The sequence below is a fragment of the Procambarus clarkii genome, chromosome 85, assembly GCF_040958095.1.
Source record: "Procambarus clarkii isolate CNS0578487 chromosome 85, FALCON_Pclarkii_2.0, whole genome shotgun sequence".
Lineage (NCBI taxonomy): Eukaryota > Metazoa > Arthropoda > Malacostraca > Decapoda > Cambaridae > Procambarus > Procambarus clarkii.
In genome coordinates this window covers 21,307,962-21,327,573 of record NC_091234.1, presented here as the reverse complement: position 1 = coordinate 21,327,573, position 19,612 = coordinate 21,307,962, and the positions used below count along the sequence as shown (strand labels likewise).

Genomic DNA, 19,612 nt, shown 5'->3' with positions numbered 1-19,612 from the left:
GAGCTATAACTTAAAGCTACTTCACCAAAAAGTAGACAAGCACGAGCCTGTGGTAGATTATCTACTCCGCCAGGAACAGAATGGACCTTAGTACCAATCCTTGAGGCACTCCGCTCGTTGCCTCTCTATATTTTGATAACTCTCTTGCTACGACCCTTTGCCTTCGTCATCTCCCCTACACTTACCTTGATGTGGGCAAGCGATGGGGCAGAAAGCCCTGGCTGAGTATCGGGAAGCTGTAATGACGTAGTTATCGGCCAACTCTTACATTTCTTACATTCTAAACTTACATTTCACGGGTCTTTCTGCTCTGTAAGAGCCTATTTCACGGCCTATTTCACGGCCTACCCATTTACCTTCCCGCCATTAGCGGGAAGGTAAATGGGCAGGATTGCCCAAATGGGGAGATGTGTTGAGGGAGGATGTACCACATTAGGGGTCAGAAACTTCTGCTGACATTAAGGGGGCAGAAAGTTGCCAACGATTAAGGGCCATTCACAGTCAGAAGTGCTGGTGACAGCATCGACCACTACCTCGTGTAATGCAACCCACAACAGTCCTCTAATACACGGCAATAGGCTTAAATTAGGCCATAAAGACTGCCTGTGAAAAGAGATCAGTTTCAGCCCAGGTTCAGATGTTTGGTCGTTTGGGAAGTGAGAACTGTGGTGTGTGGCCCCCATGTTGTGTGGCACCCCATGTGTGGCACCCCATGTTGTGTGGCACCCCATGTTGTGTGGCACCCCATGTTGTGTGGCACCCCATGTGTGGCACCCCATGTTGTGTGGCACCCCATGTTGTGTGGCACCCCATGTTGTGTGGCACCCCATGTGTGGCACCCCATGTTGTGTGGCACCCCATGTTGTGTGGCACCCCATGTTGTGTGGCACCCATGTTGTGTGGCACCCCATGTTGTGTGGGACCCATGTTGTGTGGCACCCATGTTGTGTGGCACCCCATGTTGTGTGGCACCCATGTTGTGTGGCACCCCATGTTGTGTGGCACCCCATGTGGGGTGGCACCCCATGTGTGGCACCCCATGTTGTGTGGCACCCATGTTGTGTGGCACCCCATGTGTGGCACCCCATGTTGTGTGGCACCCCATGTTGTGTGGCACCCCATGTTGTGTGGCACCCATGTTGTGTGGCACCCCATGTTGTGTGGCACCCCATGTGTGGCACCCCATGTTGTGTGGCACCCCATGTTGTGTGGCACCCATGTTGTGTGGCACCCATGTTGTGTGGCACCCCATGTTGTGTGGCACCCCATGTTGTGTGGCACCCATGTTGTGTGGCACCCATGTTGTGTGGGACCCCATGTGTGGCACCCCATGTTGTGTGGCACCCCATGTGTGGCACCCCATGTTGTGTGGCACCCCATGTGTGGCACCCCATGTGTGGCACCCATGTTGTGTGGCACCCATGTTGTGTGGCACCCCATGTTGTGTGGCACCCATGTTGTGTGGGACCCCATGTGTGGCACCCCATGTTGTGTGGCACCCCATGTGTGGCACCCCATGTTGTGTGGCACCCCATGTGTGGCACCCCATGTGTGGCACCCATGTTGTGTGGCACCCATGTTGTGTGGCACCCCATGTTGTGTGGCACCCATGTTGTGTGGCACCCCATGTTGTGTGGCACCCCATGTGTGGCACCCCATGTTGTGTGGCACCCATGTTGTGTGGCACCCCATGTTGTGTGGCACCCCATGTTGTGTGGCACCCCATGTTGTGTGGCACCCATGTTGTGTGGCACCCCATGTTGTGTGGAACCCCATGTGTGGCACCCCATGTTGTGTGGCACCCATGTTGTGTGGCACCCCATGTTGTGTGGACTTGAGGCGATGTTTTAAGGTGTAGAATATAGTTTCCCGCGCCACCAGCAGACGTCATAACTTGGCTCTATGTGTCATGTAAACTTGGCTCTACGTGTCATGTAAACTTGGCTCTACGTGTCATGTAAACTTGGCTGTATGTGTCCTGTAAACTTGGCTGTATGTGTCATGTAAACTTGGCTGTATGTGTCATGTAAACTTGGCTGTATGTGTCATGTAAACTTAGCTGTATGTGTCATGTAAACTTGGCGGGATGTGTCATGTAAACTTGGCTGCATGTATCACGTAAAGTTGCCTGTATGTGTCCGGTAAACTTGGCTGTATGTGTCATGTAAGCTTGGCTGTATGTGTCATGTAAAGTTGGCTGTATGTGTCATGTAAGATTGGCGGTATGTGTCATGTAAAGTTGGCTGTATGTATCACGTAAAGTTGGTTGTATGTGTCCGGTAAACTTGGCTGTATGTGTCATGTAAACTTGGCTGTATGTGTCATGTAAACTTGGCTGTATGTGTCATGTAAACTTGGTTGTATGTGTCATGCAAACTTGCCTGTATGTGTCATGTAAACTTGGCTGCATGTATCACGTAAAGTTGCCTGTAAGTGTCATGTAAACTTGGCTGTATGTGTCATGTAAGCTTGGCTGTATGTGTCATGTAAAGTTGCCTGTAAGTGTCATGTAAACTTGGCTGCATGTATCACGTAAAGTTGCCTGTAAGTGTCATGTAAACTTGGCTGCATGTATCACGTAAAGTTGCCTGTAAGTGTCAAGTAAACTTGGCTGTATGTGTCATGTAAGCTTGGCTGTATGTGTCATGTAAAGTTGCCTGTAAGTGTCATGTAAACTTGGCTGCATGTATCACGTAAAGTTGCCTGTAAGTGTCATGTAAACTTGGCTGCATGTATCACGTAAAGTTGCCTGTAAGTGTCAAGTAAACTTGGCTGTATGTGTCATGTAAGCTTGGCTGTATGTGTCATGTAAAGTTGCCTGTAAGTGTCATGTAAACTTGGCTGCATGTATCACGTAAAGTTGCCTGTAAGTGTCATGTAAACTTGGCTGTATGTGTCCTGTAAACTTGGCTGTATGTGTCATGTAAACTTGGCTGTATGTGTCATGTAAACTTGGCTGTATGTGTCATGTAAACTTGGCTGTATGTGTCATGTAAACTTAGCTGTATGTGTCATGTAAACTTGGCGGGATGTGTCATGTAAACTTGGCTGCATGTATCACGTAAAGTTGCCTGTATGTGTCCGGTAAACTTGGCTGTATGTGTCATGTAAGCTTGGCTGTATGTGTCATGTAAAGTTGGCTGTATGTGTCATGTAAGATTGGCGGTATGTGTCATGTAAAGTTGGCTGTATGTATCACGTAAAGTTGGCTGTATGTGTCCGGTAAACTTGGCTGTATGTGTCATGTAAACTTGGCTGTATGTGTCATGTAAACTTGGCTGTATGTGTCATGTAAACTTGGTTGTATGTGTCATGCAAACTTGCCTGTATGTGTCATGTAAACTTGGCTGCATGTATCACGTAAAGTTGCCTGTAAGTGTCATGTAAACTTGGCTGTATGTGTCATGTAAGCTTGGCTGTATGTGTCATGTAAAGTTGCCTGTAAGTGTCATGTAAACTTGGCTGCATGTATCACGTAAAGTTGCCTGTAAGTGTCATGTAAACTTGGCTGCATGTATCACGTAAAGTTGCCTGTAAGTGTCAAGTAAACTTGGCTGTATGTGTCATGTAAGCTTGGCTGTATGTGTCATGTAAAGTTGCCTGTAAGTGTCATGTAAACTTGGCTGCATGTATCACGTAAAGTTGCCTGTAAGTGTCATGTAAACTTGGCTGCATGTATCACGTAAAGTTGCCTGTAAGTGTCAAGTAAACTTGGCTGTATGTGTCATGTAAGCTTGGCTGTATGTGTCATGTAAAGTTGCCTGTAAGTGTCATGTAAACTTGGCTGCATGTATCACGTAAAGTTGCCTGTAAGTGTCATGTAAACTTGGCTGCATGTATCACGTAAAGTTGCCTGTAAGTGTCATGTAAACTTGGCTGTATGTGTCATGTAAGCTTGGCTGTATGTGTCACGTAAAGTTGCCTGTAAGTGTCATGTAAACTTGGCTGCATGTATCACGTAAAGTTGCCTGTAAGTGTCATGTAAACTTGGCTGCATGTATCACGTAAAGTTGCCTGTAAGTGTCATGTAAGCTTGGCTGTAAGTGCCATGTAAACTTGGCTGCATGTATCACGTAAAGTTGCCTTATGTGTCCTGTAAACCTAGCTGTGTGTGCCCCACAAAGTTAACTAGCACCTCAGCTAAATATAGTTACTAACTGGTACTCTACATTTGGCCTTATAATAAACACCAAATCATGTGTAATATTTTTAACGGCATTTAAACCTTCAACACCTAATTGGTTTATTCTCGGGCCAAGCCAATGGCCAAGGTAAAAAAATTAAATTATAAATTAATAGCTTTGGAATATATTTATTATATATTTTAATGTGTTAAGTTGTGTTTGGTGTCAGTCCTGGCCATTGTCTGCCTGGTGATGTTATGGCCAGGGTGTTATGGCCAGCGTGTTATGGCCAGGGTGTTATGGCCAGCGTGTTATGGCCAGCGTGTTATGGCCAGCGTGTTATGGCCAGCGTGTTATGGCCAGCGTGTTATGGCCAGCATGTTATGGCCATCGTGTTATGGCCAGCATGTTATGGCCAGCGTGTTATGGCCAGCGTGTTATGGCCAGCAGGTTATGGCCAGCAGGTTATGGCCAGGGTGTTATGGCCAGCAGGTTATGGCCAGCATGTTATGGCCAGGGTGTTATGGCCAGCATGTTATGGCCAGGGTGTTATGGCCAGCGTGTTATGGCCAGCGTGTTATGGCCTGGGTGTTATGGCCAGCATGTTATGGCCAGCATGTTATGGCCAGCATGTTATGGCCAGGGTGTTATGGCCAGCATGATATGGCCAGCGTGTTATGGCCAGCATGTTATGGCCAGCATGTTATGGCCAGCATGTTATGGCCAGCATGTTATGGCCAGGGTGTTATGGCCAGCGTGTTATGGCCAGCGTGTTATGGCCAGCATGTTATGGCCAGCAGGTTATGGCCAGCAGGATATGGCCAGCGTGTTATGGCCAGCGTGTTATGGCCAGGGTGTTATGGCCAGCATGTTATGGCCAGCGTGTTATGGCCAGCATGTTATGGCCAGCATGTTATGGCCAGCGTGTTATGGCCAGCATGTTATGGCCAGCATGTTATGGCCAGCGTGTTATGGCCAACATGTTATGGCCAGCGTGTTATGGCCAGCGTGTTATGGCCAGCGTGTTATGGGCAGCATGTTATGGCCAGCGTGTTATGGCCAGCATGTTATGGCCAACATGTTATGGCCAGCGTGTTATGGCCAGCGTGTTATGGCCAGGGTGTTATGGCCAGCGTGTTATGGCCAGCGTGTTATGGCCAGCATGTTATGGCCAGGGTGTTATGGCCAGCGTGTTATGGCCAGCGTGTTATGGCCAGCGTGTTATGGCCAGCATGTTATGGCCAGCAGGTTATGGCCAGCAGGATATGGCCAGCGTGTTATGGCCAGCGTGTTATGGCCAGCGTGTTATGGCCAGGGTGTTATGGCCAGCATGTTATGGCCAGCGTGTTATGGCCAGCATGTTATGGCCAGCATGTTATGGCCAGCATGTTATGGCCAGCGTGTTATGGCCAGCATGTTATGGCCAGCATGTTATGGCCAGCGTGTTATGGCCAACATGTTATGGCCAGCGTGTTATGGCCAGCGTGTTATGGCCAGCGTGTTATGGGCAGCATGTTATGGCCAGCGTGTTATGGCCAGCATGTTATGGCCAGCAGGTTATGGCCAGCGTGTTATGGCCAGCAGGTTATGGCCAACATGTTATGGCCAGCGTGTTATGGCCAGCGTGTTATGGCCAGCAGGTTATGGCCAGCATGTTATGGCCAGCGTGTTATGGCCAGCGTGTTATGGCCAGCAGGTTATGGCCAGCGTGTTATGGCCAGCGTGTTATGGCCAGGGTGTTATGGCCAGCAGGTTATGGCCAGCAGGTTATGGCCAGCGTGTTATGGCCAGCAGGTTATGGCCAGCAGGTTATGACCAGCATGTTATGGCCAGCATGTTATGGCCAGGGTGTTATGGCCAGCGTGTTATGGCCAGCGTGTTATGGCCAGCGTGTTATGGCCAGCAGGTTATGGCCAGCGTGTTATGGCCAGCATGTTATGGCCAGCAGGTTATGGCCAGCATGTTATGGCCAGCATGTTATGGCCAGCATGTTATGGCCAGGGTGTTATGGCCAGCGTGTTATGGCCAGCGTGTTATGGCCAGCATGTTATGGCCAGCATGTTATGGCCAGCATGTTATGGCCAGGGTGTTATGGCCAGGGTGTTATGGCCAGCAGGTTATGGCCAGCAGGTTATGGCCAGCATGTTATGGCCAGCATGTTATGGCCAGCGTGCTATGGCCAGCGTGTTATGGCCAGCGTGTTATGGCCAGCGTGTTATGGCCAGCGTGTTATGGCCAGCATGTTATGGCCAGCATGTTATGGCCAGCGTGTTATGGCCAGCATGTTATGGCCAGCATGTTATGGCCAGCAGGTTATGGCCAGCAGGTTATGGCCAGCATGTTATGGCCAGCGTGTTATGGCCAGCAGGTTATGGCCAGCGTGTTATGGCCAGCAGGTTATGGCCAGCAGGTTATGGCCAGCATGTTATGGCCAGCATGTTATGGCCAGCATGTTATGGCCAGCGTGTTATGGCCAGCATGTTATGGCCAGCGTGTTATGGCCAGCGTGTTATGGCCAGCGTGTTATGGCCAGCGTGTTATGGCCAGCAGGTTATGGCCAGCATGTTATGGCCAGGGTGTTATGGCCAGGGTGTTATGGCCAGCATGTTATGGCCAGCATGTTATGGCCAGCATGTTATGGCCAGGGTGTTATGGCCAGCATGTTATGGCCAGCATGTTATGGCCAGGGTGTTATGGCCAGCATGTTACGGCCAGCAGGTTATGGCCAGCATGTTATGGCCAGCATGTTATGGCCAGCAGGTTATGGCCAGCATGTTATGGCCAGCATGTTATGGCCAACATGTTATGGCCAGCGTGTTATGGCCAGCAGGTTATGGCCAGCAGGTTATGGCCAGCGTGTTATGGCCAGCAGGTTATGGCCAGCATGTTATGGCCAGCGTGTTATGGCCAGCATGTTATGGCCAGCATGTTATGGCCAGCGTGTTATGGCCAGCATGTTATGGCCAGCGTGTTATGGCCAGCGTGTTATGGCCAGCGTGTTATGGCCAGCATGTTATGGCCAGGGTGTTATGGCCAGCGTGTTATGGCCAGCGTGTTATGGCCAGCGTGTTATGGCCAGCGTGTTATGGCCAGCAGGTTATGGCCAGCAGGATATGGCCAGCGTGTTATGGCCAGCAGGTTATGGCCAGCGTGTTATGGCCAGCGTGTTATGGCCAGCATGTTATGGCCAGCGTGTTATGGCCAGCATGTTATGGCCAGGGTGTTATGGCCAGCGTGTTATGGCCAGCGTGTTATGGCCAGCGTGTTATGGCCAGGGTGTTATGGCCAGCATGTTATGGCCAGCGTGTTATGGCCAGCATGTTATGGCCAGCAGGTTATGGCCAGGGTGTTATGGCCAGCATGTTATGGCCAGCATGTTATGGCCAGGGTGTTATGGCCAGCATGTTATGGCCAGCGTGTTATGGCCAGCGTGTTATGGCCAGCATGTTATGGCCAGCGTGTTATGGCCAGCGTGTTATGGCCAGCAGGTTATGGCCAGCATGTTATGGCCAGCGTGTTATGGCCAGCATGTTATGGCCAGCGTGTTATGGCCAGCGTGTTATGGCCAGCAGGTTATGGCCAGCATGTTATGGCCAGCATGTTATGGCCAGCATGTTATGGCCAGCGTGTTATGGCCAGCGTGTTATGGCCAGCAGGTTATGGCCAGCATGTTATGGCCAGCGTGTTATGGCCAGCGTGTTATGGCCAGCGTGTTATGGCCAGCGTGTTATGGCCAGCGTGTTATGGCCAGCGTGTTATGGCCAGCATGTTATGGCCAGCGTGTTATGGCCAGCGTGTTATGGCCAGCGTGTTATGGCCAGCGTGTTATGGCCAGCGTGTTATGGCCAGCGTGTTATGGCCAGCATGTTATGGCCAGCATGTTATGGCCAGCGTGTTATGGCCAGCATGTTATGGCCAGCATGTTATGGCCAGCATGTTATGGCCAGCATGTTATGGCCAGCATGTTATGGCCAGCGTGTTATGGCCAGCAGGTTATGGCCAGCATGTTATGGCCAGCGTGTTATGGCCAGCATGTTATGGCCAGCATGTTATGGCCAGCGTGTTATGGCCAGCGTGTTATGGCCAGCGTGTTATGGCCAGCATGTTATGGCCAGCGTGTTATGGCCAGCATGTTATGGCCAGCATGTTATGGCCAGCGTGTGATGGCCAGCGTGTTATGGCCAGCGTGTTATGGCCAGCGTGTTATGGCCAGCGTGTTATGGCCAGCATGTTATGGCCAGCATGTTATGGCCAGCATGTTATGGCCAGCGTGTTATGGCCAGCATGTTATGGCCAGGGTGTTATGGCCAGCGTGTTATGGCCAGCGTGTTATGGCCAGCGTGTTATGGCCAGCATGTTATGGCCAGCATGTTATGGCCAGCGTGTTATGGCCAGCGTGTTATGGCCAGCATGGCCATAACATGTTATTCCACCCTCACGTTGGAATATTGCCAGCTGCCGCGATGTGGAGGTGCAGCTGAGTCCCTCTCCTCCTGCACCCCTACATATCATTATCTTCCCCCGCCCCCGCCCCCCCCTCTCTCTCCCTCTCTCTCCCTCTCTCTCCCTCTCTCCCTCTCTCTCTCTCTCACCTCTCTCTGGTTGTCGGTCTGGAGTGGCCTCTCCAGGGCGCAAAGCCACGGTTGGTTGATACGGGGGAGAAGCTGTTACCCATGCAGGGAGAAGCTGTTACCCATGCAGGGAGAAGCTGTTACCCATGCAGGGAGAAGCTGTTACCCATGCATGGAGAAGCTGTTACCCATGCAGGGAGAAGCTGTTACCCATGCATGGAGAAGCTGTTACCCATGCAGGGAGAAGCTGTTACCCATGCATGGAGAAGCTGTTACCCATGCAGGGAGAAGCTGTTACCCATGCAGGGAGAAGCTGTTACCCATGCAGGGAGAAGCTGTTACCCATGCAGGGAGAAGCTGTTACCCATGCAGGGAGAAGCTGTTACCCATGCAGGGAGAAGCTGTTACCCATGCAGGGAGAAGCTGTTACCCATGCGGGGAGAAGCTGTTACCCATGCAGGGAGAAGCTGTTACCCATACAGGGAGAAGCTGTTACCCATGCAGGGTAAAGCTGTTACCCATGCAGGGAGAAGCTGTTACCCACGCAGGGAGAAGCTGTTACCCATGCAGGGAGAAGCTGTTACCCATGCAGGGAGAAGCTGTTACCCATGCAGGGAGAAGCTGTTACCCATGCAGGGAGAAGCTGTTGCCCATGCAGGGAGAAGCTGTTACCCATGCAGGGAGAAGCTGTTACCCATGCAGGGAGAAGCTGTTACCCATGCATGGAGAAGCTGTTACCCATGCAGGGAGAAGCTGTTACCCATGCATGGAGAAGCTGTTACCCATGCAGGGAGAAGCTGTTACCCATGCATGGAGAAGCTGTTACCCATGCAGGGAGAAGCTGTTACCCATGCAGGGAGAAGCTGTTACCCATGCAGGGAGAAGCTGTTACCCATGCAGGGAGAAGCTGTTACCCATGCAGGGAGAAGCTGTTACCCATGCAGGGAGAAGCTGTTACCCATGCAGGGAGAAGCTGTTACCCATGCGGGGAGAAGCTGTTACCCATGCAGGGAGAAGCTGTTACCCATGCAGGGAGAAGCTGTTACCCATGCAGGGAGAAGCTGTTACCCATGCGGGGAGAAGCTGTTACCCATGCAGGGAGAAGCTGTTACCCATACAGGGAGAAGCTGTTACCCATGCGGGGAGAAGCTGTTACCCATACAGGGAGAAGCTGTTACCCATGCAGGGAGAAGCTGTTACCCATACAGGGAGAAGCTGTTACCCATGCAGGGTAAAGCTGTTACCCATGCAGGGAGAAGCTGTTACCCACGCAGGGAGAAGCTGTTACCCATGCAGGGAGAAGCTGTTACCCATGCAGGGAGAAGCTGTTAACCATGCAGGGAGAAGCTGTTACCCATACAGGGAGAAGTTTTTACCCATGCAGGGAGAAGCTGTTACCCATGCAGGGAGAAGCTGTTACCCATGCAGGGTAAAGCTGTTACCCATGCAGGGTAAAGCTGTTACCCATGCAGGGAGAAGCTGTTACCCACGCAGGGAGAAGCTGTTACCCATGCAGGGAGAAGCTGTTACCCATGCAGGGAGAAGCTGTTACCCATGCAGGGTAAAGCTGTTACCCATGCAGGGAGAAGCTGTTACCCACGCAGGGAGAAGCTGTTACCCATGCAGGGAGAAGCTGTTACCCATGCAGCAAGAAGCTGTTACCCATGCAGCAGGTCCCCCCTCTCCACCCCACGGCGCCTAAAGTCTCCAATGGAAAGGTACGCGCCAATAGGAAACGCCTAGTGTCTAGCTATATATGCTGAGTTACATGTTCGTGGTATCTGAGCGAGGTAGTGAAGCTTGGGTCTGCCTGTCCCCGGGCGGCTGCCAGCATTGTACTACCTGTTGCCTTATAATGGAATTATTCTGAGCTTCGAATTCTTTGTGGAATCTGGCGTGCATGTTGTGGGTGGTGATTAGGGGCCAGATTCACGAAGCAGTTACGCAAGCACATACGAACCTGGGGCCAGATTCACGAAGCAGTTCCGCAAGCACCTACGAACCTGGGGCCAGATTCACGAAGCAGTTACGCAAGCACATACGAACCTGGGGCCAGATTCACGAAGCAGTTACGCAAGCACATACGAACCTGGGGCCAGATTCACGAAGCAGTTACGCAAGCACCTACGAACCTGGGGCCAGATTCACGAAGCAGTTACGCAAGCACATACGAACCTGGGGCCAGATTCACGAAGCAGTTACGCAAGCACATACGAACCTGGGGCCAGATTCCCGAAGCAGTTACGCAAGCACATACGAACCTGGGGCCAGATTCACGAAGCAGTTACGCAAGCACTTACGAACCTGTACATCTTTTCTCAATCTTTGGCGGCTTTGTTTACAATTATTAAACAGTTAATGAGCTCGGAAGCACCAGGAGGCTGTTTATAACAATAACAACAGTTGATTGGCAAGTTTTCATGCTTGTAAACTGTTTAATAAATGTAACCAAAGCCGTCAAAGATTGAGGAAAGATGTACACGTTCGTAAGTGCTTGCGTAACTGCTTCGTGAATCTGGCCCCAGGTTCGTAAGTGCTTGCGTAAATGCTTCGTGAATCTGGCCCCAGGTTCGTAAGTGCTTGCGTAACTGCTTCCTGAATCTGGCCCCAGGTTCGTAGGTACTTGCGTAACTGCTTCGCGAATCTGGCCCCAGGTTCGTAAGTGCTTGCGTAACTGCTTTGTGAATCTGGCCCCAGGTTCGTAGGTACTTGCGTAACTGCTTCGTGAATCTGGCCCCAGGTTCGTAAGTGCTTGCGTAACTGCTTCGTGAATCTGGCCCCAGGTTCGTAAGTGTTTGCGTAACTGCTTCGTGAATCTGGCCCCAGGTTCGTAAGTGCTTGCGTAACTGCTTTGTGAATCTGGCCCCAGGTTCGTAAGTGCTTGCGTAACTGGTTCGTGAATCTGGCCCCAGACCACACCACAAGGTGACTAGACGAAGACTTTCCGGTCCGCCCTGGACCATTACCACACACGGCTTGATAGTGGTCCAGGGAGATAATAGTTTGAGACCAAATGACTAACAGGAGCCAGCTGGGACTAACAGGAGCCAGCTGGGACTAACAGGAGCCAGCTGGGACTAACACGAGCCAGCTAGGACTAACAGGAGCCAGCTGGGACTAACAGGAGCCAGCTGGGACTAACAGGAGCCAGCTGGGACTAACAGGAGCCAGCTGGGACTAACAGGAGCCAGCTGGGACTAACAGGAGCCAGCTGGGACTAACAGGAGCCAGCTGGGACTAACAGGAGCCAGCTGAGACTAACAGGAGCCAGCTGGGACTAACAGGAGCCAGCTGGGACTAACAGGAGCCAGCTGGGACTAACAGGAGCCAGCTGGAACTAACAGGAGCCAGCTGGGACTAACAGGAGCCAGCTGGGACTAACAGGAGCCAGCTGGAACTAACAGGAGCCAGCTGGAACTCACAGGAGCCAGCTGGGACTAACAGGAGCCAGCTGGAACTAACAGGAGCCAGCTGGGACTAACAGGAGCCAGCTGGGACTAACAGGAGCCAGCCGGGACTAACAGGAGCCAGCTGAGACTAGCAGGAGCCAGCTGGGACTAACAGGAGCCAGCTGGGACTAACAGGAGCCAGCTGGGACTAACAGGAGCCAGCTGGAACTAACAGGAGCCAGCTGGAACTAACAGGAGCCAGCTAGGACTAACAGGAGCCAGCTGGGACTAACAGGAGCCAGCTGGGACTAACAGGAGCCAGCTGGGACTAACAGGAGCCAGCTGGGACTAACAGGAGCCAGCTGGGACTAACAGGAGCCAGCTGGGACTAACAGGAGCCAGCTGGGACTAACAGGTATGGGGGGTCAGCTTGGCCACAACCTCCTGGACTAAACTTGGACAGAACTAAGGCTGATCTAAGGAGCAAGTGAGACAAAGCCTCTTATCTCCCATCAGGTGAAGTAAATCAGGAAAAGATAGCAGCTCTGAATGCCTGAAGAATAAGGAGATTAGGGCTTAAGCTGGACCAAGATATGGAGGCTAGTGAGCTACGAGGATGAGGAGGGATAGATATGAGGTGGTGAGGATAGAGCATCCATGAGGGTGTGTGGATAGGGTGTTATGGCCGCTGCCGGCAGATGGCGGGCGGGTGGCAGCGAGCGGGCGGGGGATGGCAGGCTCCAGCCGGCTCATCCGGCCAGTGCAGAGTCGCGCCCTCTCCTGTGTGTATCGCGGCGGGTATAGCTCGCGTGTGCTGTGAGAGGTCGGCCCATCATGCCGTGACCTCATATCTGTGAGCGAGTGTTCCATCAGTGTCCACCACCACCACCACGACGACGCTTCTCGCTGCGTCTCTCTTGATTCTTAGACGCGCCAGCCCGCGAGCTATGGGAAAGGCGTCACCACTCTCATCTTCCTCTGTCACATCTTCCGTCACCTTCACCTCCTGCTACCGTCACCCTCGCCGCCGTCAGCGGGCGCCGTCAGCACTATCCTCTGTCTCACCATCCCTGAGGCCAGGTGCCCGCAGGTGCTGGGCTCGCTAACACTCAAGTGATATGTCTCTCAGGAGCTTACATCGCAGGATTAGTGGGTAGGTGCTGACCTCTGCTGACCTCTGCTGACGTGTTGTGTGTGTCCTGTATCCTAGCTGACCTCTGCTGACCTGCTGTGTCTTCTTGTAGCCCTGCTGACCTGCTGTGTGTGTCCTGTAGCCTAGCTGACCTCTGCTGACGTGTTGTGTCTTCTTGTAGCCTAGCTGACCTAGCTGCTCACCCTGTGTGTGTCCTGAAGGCTAGCTGACCTCTGCTGACCTGCTGTGTGTGTCCTGTAGCCCTGCTGACCTCTGCTGACCTACTGTGTGTGTCTTCCTGTAGCCCTGCTGACCTGCTGTGTGTGTCCTGTAGCCTAGCTGACCTCTGCTGACCTGCTGTGTGTGTCCTGTAGCCCTGCTGACCTCTGCTGACCTACTGTGTGTGTCTTCCTGTAGCCCTGCTGACCTCTGCTGACCTGCTGTGTCTTCCTGTAGCCCTGCTGCCCTAACTGCTGACCCTGTGTGTGTCTTCCTGTGGCCTAGCTGACCTGCTGTGTGTGTCCTGTAGCATAGCTGACCTCTGCTGACCTGCTGTGTCTTCCTGTAGCCCTCCTGACCCTGTGTGTGTCTCCTTGTAGCCCAGCTGACCTCTGCTGCTGACCTGCTGTGTCTTCCTGTAGTCCTGCTGACCTCTGCTGCTGACCTGCTGTGTGTGTCTTCTTGTAGCCCAGCTGACCTCTGCTGCTGACCTGCTGTGTCTTCCTGTAGTCCTGCTGACCTCTGCTGCTGACCTGCTGTGTCTTCCTGTGGCCCTGCTGACCTCTGCTGCTGACCTGCTGTGTCTTCCTGTAGTCCTACTGACCTCTGCTGCTGACCTGCTGTGTCTTCCTGTAGCCCTGCTGACCTCTGCTGCTGACCTGCTGTGTCTTCCTGTAGCCTAGCTGACCTCTGCTGCTGACCTGCTGTGTCTTCCTGTAGCCTAGCTGACCTCTGCTGCTGACCTGCTGTGTCTTCCTGTAGCCCTGCTGACCTCTGCTGCTGACCTGCTATGTCTTCCTGTAGTCCAGCTGACCTCTGCTGCTGACCGGCTGTGTGTGTCCTGTAGCCCTGCTGACCTGCTGTGTGTCTTCCTGTAGCCCTGCTGACCTCTGCTGCTGACCTGCTGTGTCTTCCTGTAGCCCTGCTGACCTCTGCTGCTGACCTGCTGTGTCTTCTTGTAGTCCAGCTGACCTCTGCTGACCTGCTGTGTCTTCCTGTAGCCCTGCTGACCTCTGCTGCTGACCTGCTGTGTCTTCCTGTAGCCCTGCTGACCTCTGCTGCTGACCTGCTGTGTCTTCCTGTAGCCCTGCTGACCTCTGCTGCTGACCTGCTGTGTCTTCCTGTAGTCCTGCTGACCTCTGCTGCTGACCTGCTGTGTCTTCCTGTGGCCCAGCTGACCTCTGCTGCTGACCTGCTGTGTGTGTCTTCCTGTAGCCCAGCTGACCTCTGCTGCTGACCTGCTGTGTGTGTCCTGTAGTCCTGCTGACCTGCTGTGTCTTCCTGTAGCCCTGCTGACCTCTGCTGCTGACCTGCTGTGTCTTCCTGTAGCCCTGCTGACCTCTGCTGCTGACCTGCTGTGTCTTCCTGTAGCCCTGCTGACCTCTGCTGCTGACCTGCTGTGTCTTCTTGTAGTCCAGCTGACCTCTGCTGACCTGCTGTGTCTTCCTGTAGCCCTGCTGACCTCTGCTGCTGACCTGCTGTGTCTTCCTGTAGCCCTGCTGACCTCTGCTGCTGACCTGCTGTGTCTTCCTGTAGCCCTGCTGACCTCTGCTGCTGACCTGCTGTGTCTTCCTGTAGTCCTGCTGACCTCTGCTGCTGACCTGCTGTGTCTTCCTGTGGCCCAGCTGACCTCTGCTGCTGACCTGCTGTGTGTGTCTTCCTGTAGCCCAGCTGACCTCTGTTGCTGACCTGCTGTGTGTGTCCTGTAGTCCTGCTGACCTGCTGTGTCTTCCTGTAGCCCTGCTGACCTGCTGTGTCTTCCTGTAGTCCTGCTGACCTCTGCTGCTAACCTGCTGTGTCTTCCTGTAGCCCAGCTGACCTCTGCTGCTGACCTGCTGTGTCTTCCTGTAGCCCTGCTGACCTCAGCTGCTGACCTGCTGTGTCTTCCTGTAGCCCTGCTGACCTGCTGTGTCTTCCTGTAGTCCTGCTGACCTGCTGTGTGTGTCCTGTAGCCCAGCTGACCTCTGCTGCTGACCCTGTGTGTCTTCCTGTAGCCCTGCTGACCTCTGCTGCTGACCTGCTGTGTGTCTTCCTGTAGCCCTGCTGACCCTGTGTGTCTTCCTGTAGTCCAGCTGACCTCTGCTGCTGACCCTGTGTGTCTTCCTGTAGCCCTGCTGACCTCTGCTGCTGACCTGCTGTGTGTCTTCCTGTAGCCCTGCTGACCCTGTGTGTCTTCCTGTAGCCCTGCTGACCTCTGCTGCTGACCTGCTGTGTCTTCCTGTAGCTCTGCTGACCTCTGCTGCTGACCTGCTGTGTCTTCCTGTAGCCCTGCTGACCTCTGCTGCTGACCTGCTGTGTCTTCCTGTAGTCCTGCTGACCTCTGCTGCTGACCTGCTGTGTCTTCCTGTAGTCCTGCTGACCTCTGCTGCTGACCTGCTGTGTCTTTCTGTAGTCCTGCTGACCTCTGCTGCTGACCTGCTGTGTCTTCCTGTAGCCCTGCTGACCTCTGCTGCTGACCTGCTGTGTCTTCCTGTAGCCCTGCTGACCTGCTTTGTCTTCCTGTAGTCCTGCTGACCTGCTGTGTCTTCCTGTAGCCCTGCTGACCTGCTGTGTCTTCCTGTAGTCCTGCTGACCTCTGCTGCTGACCTGCTGTGTCTTCCTGTAGCCCAGCTGACCTCTGCTGACCTGCTGTGTCTTCCTGTAGCCCTGCTGACCTCTGCTGCTGACCTGCTGTGTCTTCCTGTAGTCCTGCTGACCTCTGCTGACCTGCTGTGTCTTCCTGTAGTCCAGCTGACCTCAGCTGCTGACCTGCTGTGTCTTCCTGTAGTCCTGCTGACCTCTGTTGACCCTGTGTGTCTTCCTGTAGTCCTGCTGACCTCTGCTGACCTGCTGTGTCTTCCTGTAGTCCAGCTGACCTCTGCTGACCCTGTGTGTCTTCCTGTAGCCCTGCTGACCTCTGCTGACCTGCTGTGTCTTCCTGTAGCCCTGCTGACCTGCTGTGTCTTCCTGTGGCCCTGCTGACCTCTGCTGCTGACCTGCTGTGTCTTCCTGTAGTCCTGCTGACCTCTGCTGACCTGCTGTGTGTGTCCTGTAGCCTAGCTGACCTCTGCTGACCCTGTGTGTCTTCCTGTAGTCCTGCTGACCTCTGCTGACCTGCTGTGTGTGTCCTGTAGCCCTGCTGACCTCTGCTGACCTGCTGTGTCTTCCTGTAGTCCTCCTGACCTGCAGTGTCTTCCTGTAGCCGGGCTGACCTCTGCTGCTGACCTGCTGTGTCTTCCTGTAGTCCTGCTGACCTCTGCTGCTGACCTGCTGTGTCTTCCTGTAGTCCTGCTGACCTGCTGTGTGTGTCCTGTAGCCCTGCTGACCCTGTGTGTCTTCCTGTAGTCCTGCTGACCTCTGCTGCTGACCTGCTGTGTCGTCCTGTAGTCCTGCTGACCTCTGCTGACCTGCTGTGTCTTCCTGTAGCCCTGCTGACCTCTGCTGCTGACCTGCTGTGTCTTCCTGTAGTCCTGCTGACCTCTGCTGCCGACCTGCTGTGTCTTCCTGTAGCCCTGCTGACCTCTGCTGCTGACCTGCTGTGTGTTCCTGTAGCCCTGCTGACCTCTGCTGACCTGCTGTGTCTTCCTGTAGCCCTGCTGACCTCTGCTGACCTGCTGTGTCTTCCTGTAGCCCTGCTGACCTCTGCTGACCCTGTGTGTCTTCCTGTAGCCCTGCTGACCTCTGCTGCTGACCTGCTGTGTCTTCCTGTAGCCCTGCTGACCTCTGCTGCTGACCTTCTGTGTCTTCCTGTAGCCCTGCTGACCTCTGCTGACCTGCTGTGTCTTCCTGTAGCCCTGCTGACCTCTGCTGACCTGCTGTGTCTTCCTGTAGCCCTGCTGACCTCTGCTGACCTGCTGTGTCTTCCTGTAGCCCTGCTGACCTCTGCTGACCCTGTGTGTCTTCCTGTAGCCCTGCTGACCTCTGCTGACCTGCTGTGTGTGTCTGCTCCTCCGTCAATAATCTATAATAAAAATAATAATAATATTATGACAACATGTCAACGGTAAACTGGTGTATTGTATACTTGGAGGGGCTCGAACGCGGACCTGCCGTCCTACACTGACCGATAAGACCACTCCCAAGATGCAACATGACTTCCGGGTAACTTTCTCAACTGACAAGGTGGTCGTTCTAAGGAGGCTGGCCGGAGATTGCGGCCAGGAGCCGTGGGGGTCGTTGGCAAAGATGGGGGTTCGAAGCCCGTCGTCTCGGGCGGGTATTTTATCTGCTGGGGAGGGGTCGTATGTGCTGGGGGAGGGGTCGTACGTGCTGGGGAGGGGTCGTACGTGCTGGGGAGTGGTCGTACGTGCTGGGGTAGGGGTCGTACGTGCTGGGGAGGGGTCGTACGTGCTGGGGGAGGGGTTGTACGTGCTGGGGAGTGGTCGTACGTGCTGGGGAGGGGTTGTACGTGCTGGGAGAGGGGTCGTACGTGCTGGGGGAGGGGTCGTACGTGCTGCGGAGGGGTCGTAGGTGCTGGGGGAGGTGTCGTACGTGCTGGAGAGGGGTCGTACGTGCTGGGGTAGGGGTCGTACGTGCTGGAGAGGGGTCGTACGTGCTGGGGGAGGGATTGTACGTGCTGGGAGAGGGGTCGTACGTGCTGGGGGAGGGGTCGTACGTGCTGCGGAGGGGTCGTAGGTGCTGGGGTAGGGGTCGTACGTGCTGGAGAGGGGTCGTACGTACTGGGGGAGGGGTCGTACGTGCTGCGGAGGGGTCGTAGGTGCTGGGGTAGGGGTCGTACGTGCTGGAGAGGGGTCGTACGTGCTGGGGTAGGGGTCGTACGTGCTGGAGAGGGGTCGTACGTGCTGGGGGAGGGGTTGTACGTGCTGGGAGAGGGGTCGTACGTGCTGGGGAATCGTCGTACGTGCTGGGGAGGGGTCGTACGTGTTGGGGTAGGGGTCGTACGTGCTGGTGAAAGGGTCGTACGTGCTGGGGAGGGTTCGTACGTGCTGGGGTAGGGGTCATACGTGCTGGGGAGGGGTCGTACGTGCTGGGGGACGGGTCGTACGTGCTGGGGGGTGGTCGTACGTGCTTGTCAAGGGGTCATACGTGCTGGGGAGGGGTCGTACGTGCTGGGGGGTGGTCGTACGTGCTTGTCAAGGGGTCATACGTGCTGGGGGAGGTCGTACATATAGAAAAAGAAGCTATTCTTGCACCAGGGAGTCGTGTGTAACAAAGTCTGTCCCCTGTAAGGTGCAGGGGTCGTCATGGTAACTGGGGAGGAGCTTGGTACTGGGAGCACCCCCACGGTCATGTGATGGAAGGGGGGGGGGTAGGGGTAGTGGGAGGGGGGGGGTTAGTGGTAGTGGGAGGGGTGGTTAGTGGTAGTGGGAGGGGGGGGGTTAGTGGTAGTGGGAGGGGGGGTTAGTGGTAGTGGGAGGGGGGGGGTTAGTGGTAGTGGGAGGGGGGGTTAGTGGTAGTGGGAGGGGGGGTTAGTGGTAGTGGGAGGGGGGGTTAGTGGTAGTGGGAGGGGGGTTAGTGGTAGTGGGAGGGGGGGTTAGTGGTAGTGGGAGGGGGGTTACTGGTAGTGGGAGGGGGGGGATAGTGGTAGTGGGAGGGGGGTTAGTGGTAGTGGGAGAAGGGGGTTAGTGGTAGTGGGAGGGGGGTTAGTGGTAGTGGGAGGGGGGAGGGGTTAGTGGTAGTGGGAGAGGGGGGTTAGTGGTAGTGGGAGGGGGGTTAGTGGTAGTGGGAGGGGGGGTTAGTGGTAGTGGGAGGGGGGGTTAGTGGTAGTGGGAGGGGGGTTAGTGGTAGTGGGAGGGGGGGTTAGTGGTAGTGGGAGGGGGGGTTAGTGGTAGTGGGAGGGGGGGTTAGTGGTAGTGGGAGGGGGGGGGTTAGTGGTAGTGGGAGGGGGGTTAGTGGTAGTGGGAGGGGGGTTAGTGGTAGTGGGAGGGGGGTTAGTGGTAGTGGGAGGGGGGGTTAGTGGTAGTGGGAGGGGGGGGGTTAGTGGTAGTGGGAGGGGGGTTAGTGGTAGTGGGAGGGGGGGGTGGTTAGTGGTAGTGGGAGGGGGGGGTTAGTGGTAGTGGGAGGGGGGTTAGTGGTAGTGGGAGGGGGGGTTAGTGGTAGTGGGAGGGGGGGTTAGTGGTAGTGGGAGGGGGGAGGGGTTAGTGGTAGTGGGAGGGGGTTAGTGGTAGTGGGAGGGGGGGGGTTAATGGTAGTGGGAGGGGGGGGGGTTAGTGGTAGTGGGAGGGGGTTAGTGTTAGT

At 54.4% G+C, this 19,612-nt stretch overlaps 1 protein-coding gene across 1 annotated transcript in view; it reads right to left on the bottom strand.

The window, feature by feature from the left end:
• Nucleotides 1-14,223: 14,223 nt before the first annotated feature.
• The window catches only part of LOC138358730 (uncharacterized), a 6,997-nt gene continuing 1,608 nt past the window's right edge, over nt 14,224-19,612 (bottom strand). The window contains exons 2-4 of the mRNA XM_069316895.1: nt 16,598-17,375; nt 15,555-16,214; nt 14,224-15,078 (exon numbers count right to left, since the gene is read on the bottom strand). Of these exons, the coding sequence (XP_069172996.1) occupies nt 14,224-15,078; nt 15,555-16,214; nt 16,598-17,375 (2,293 nt within the window). The remainder of the gene's footprint in view (nt 15,079-15,554; nt 16,215-16,597; nt 17,376-19,612) is intronic.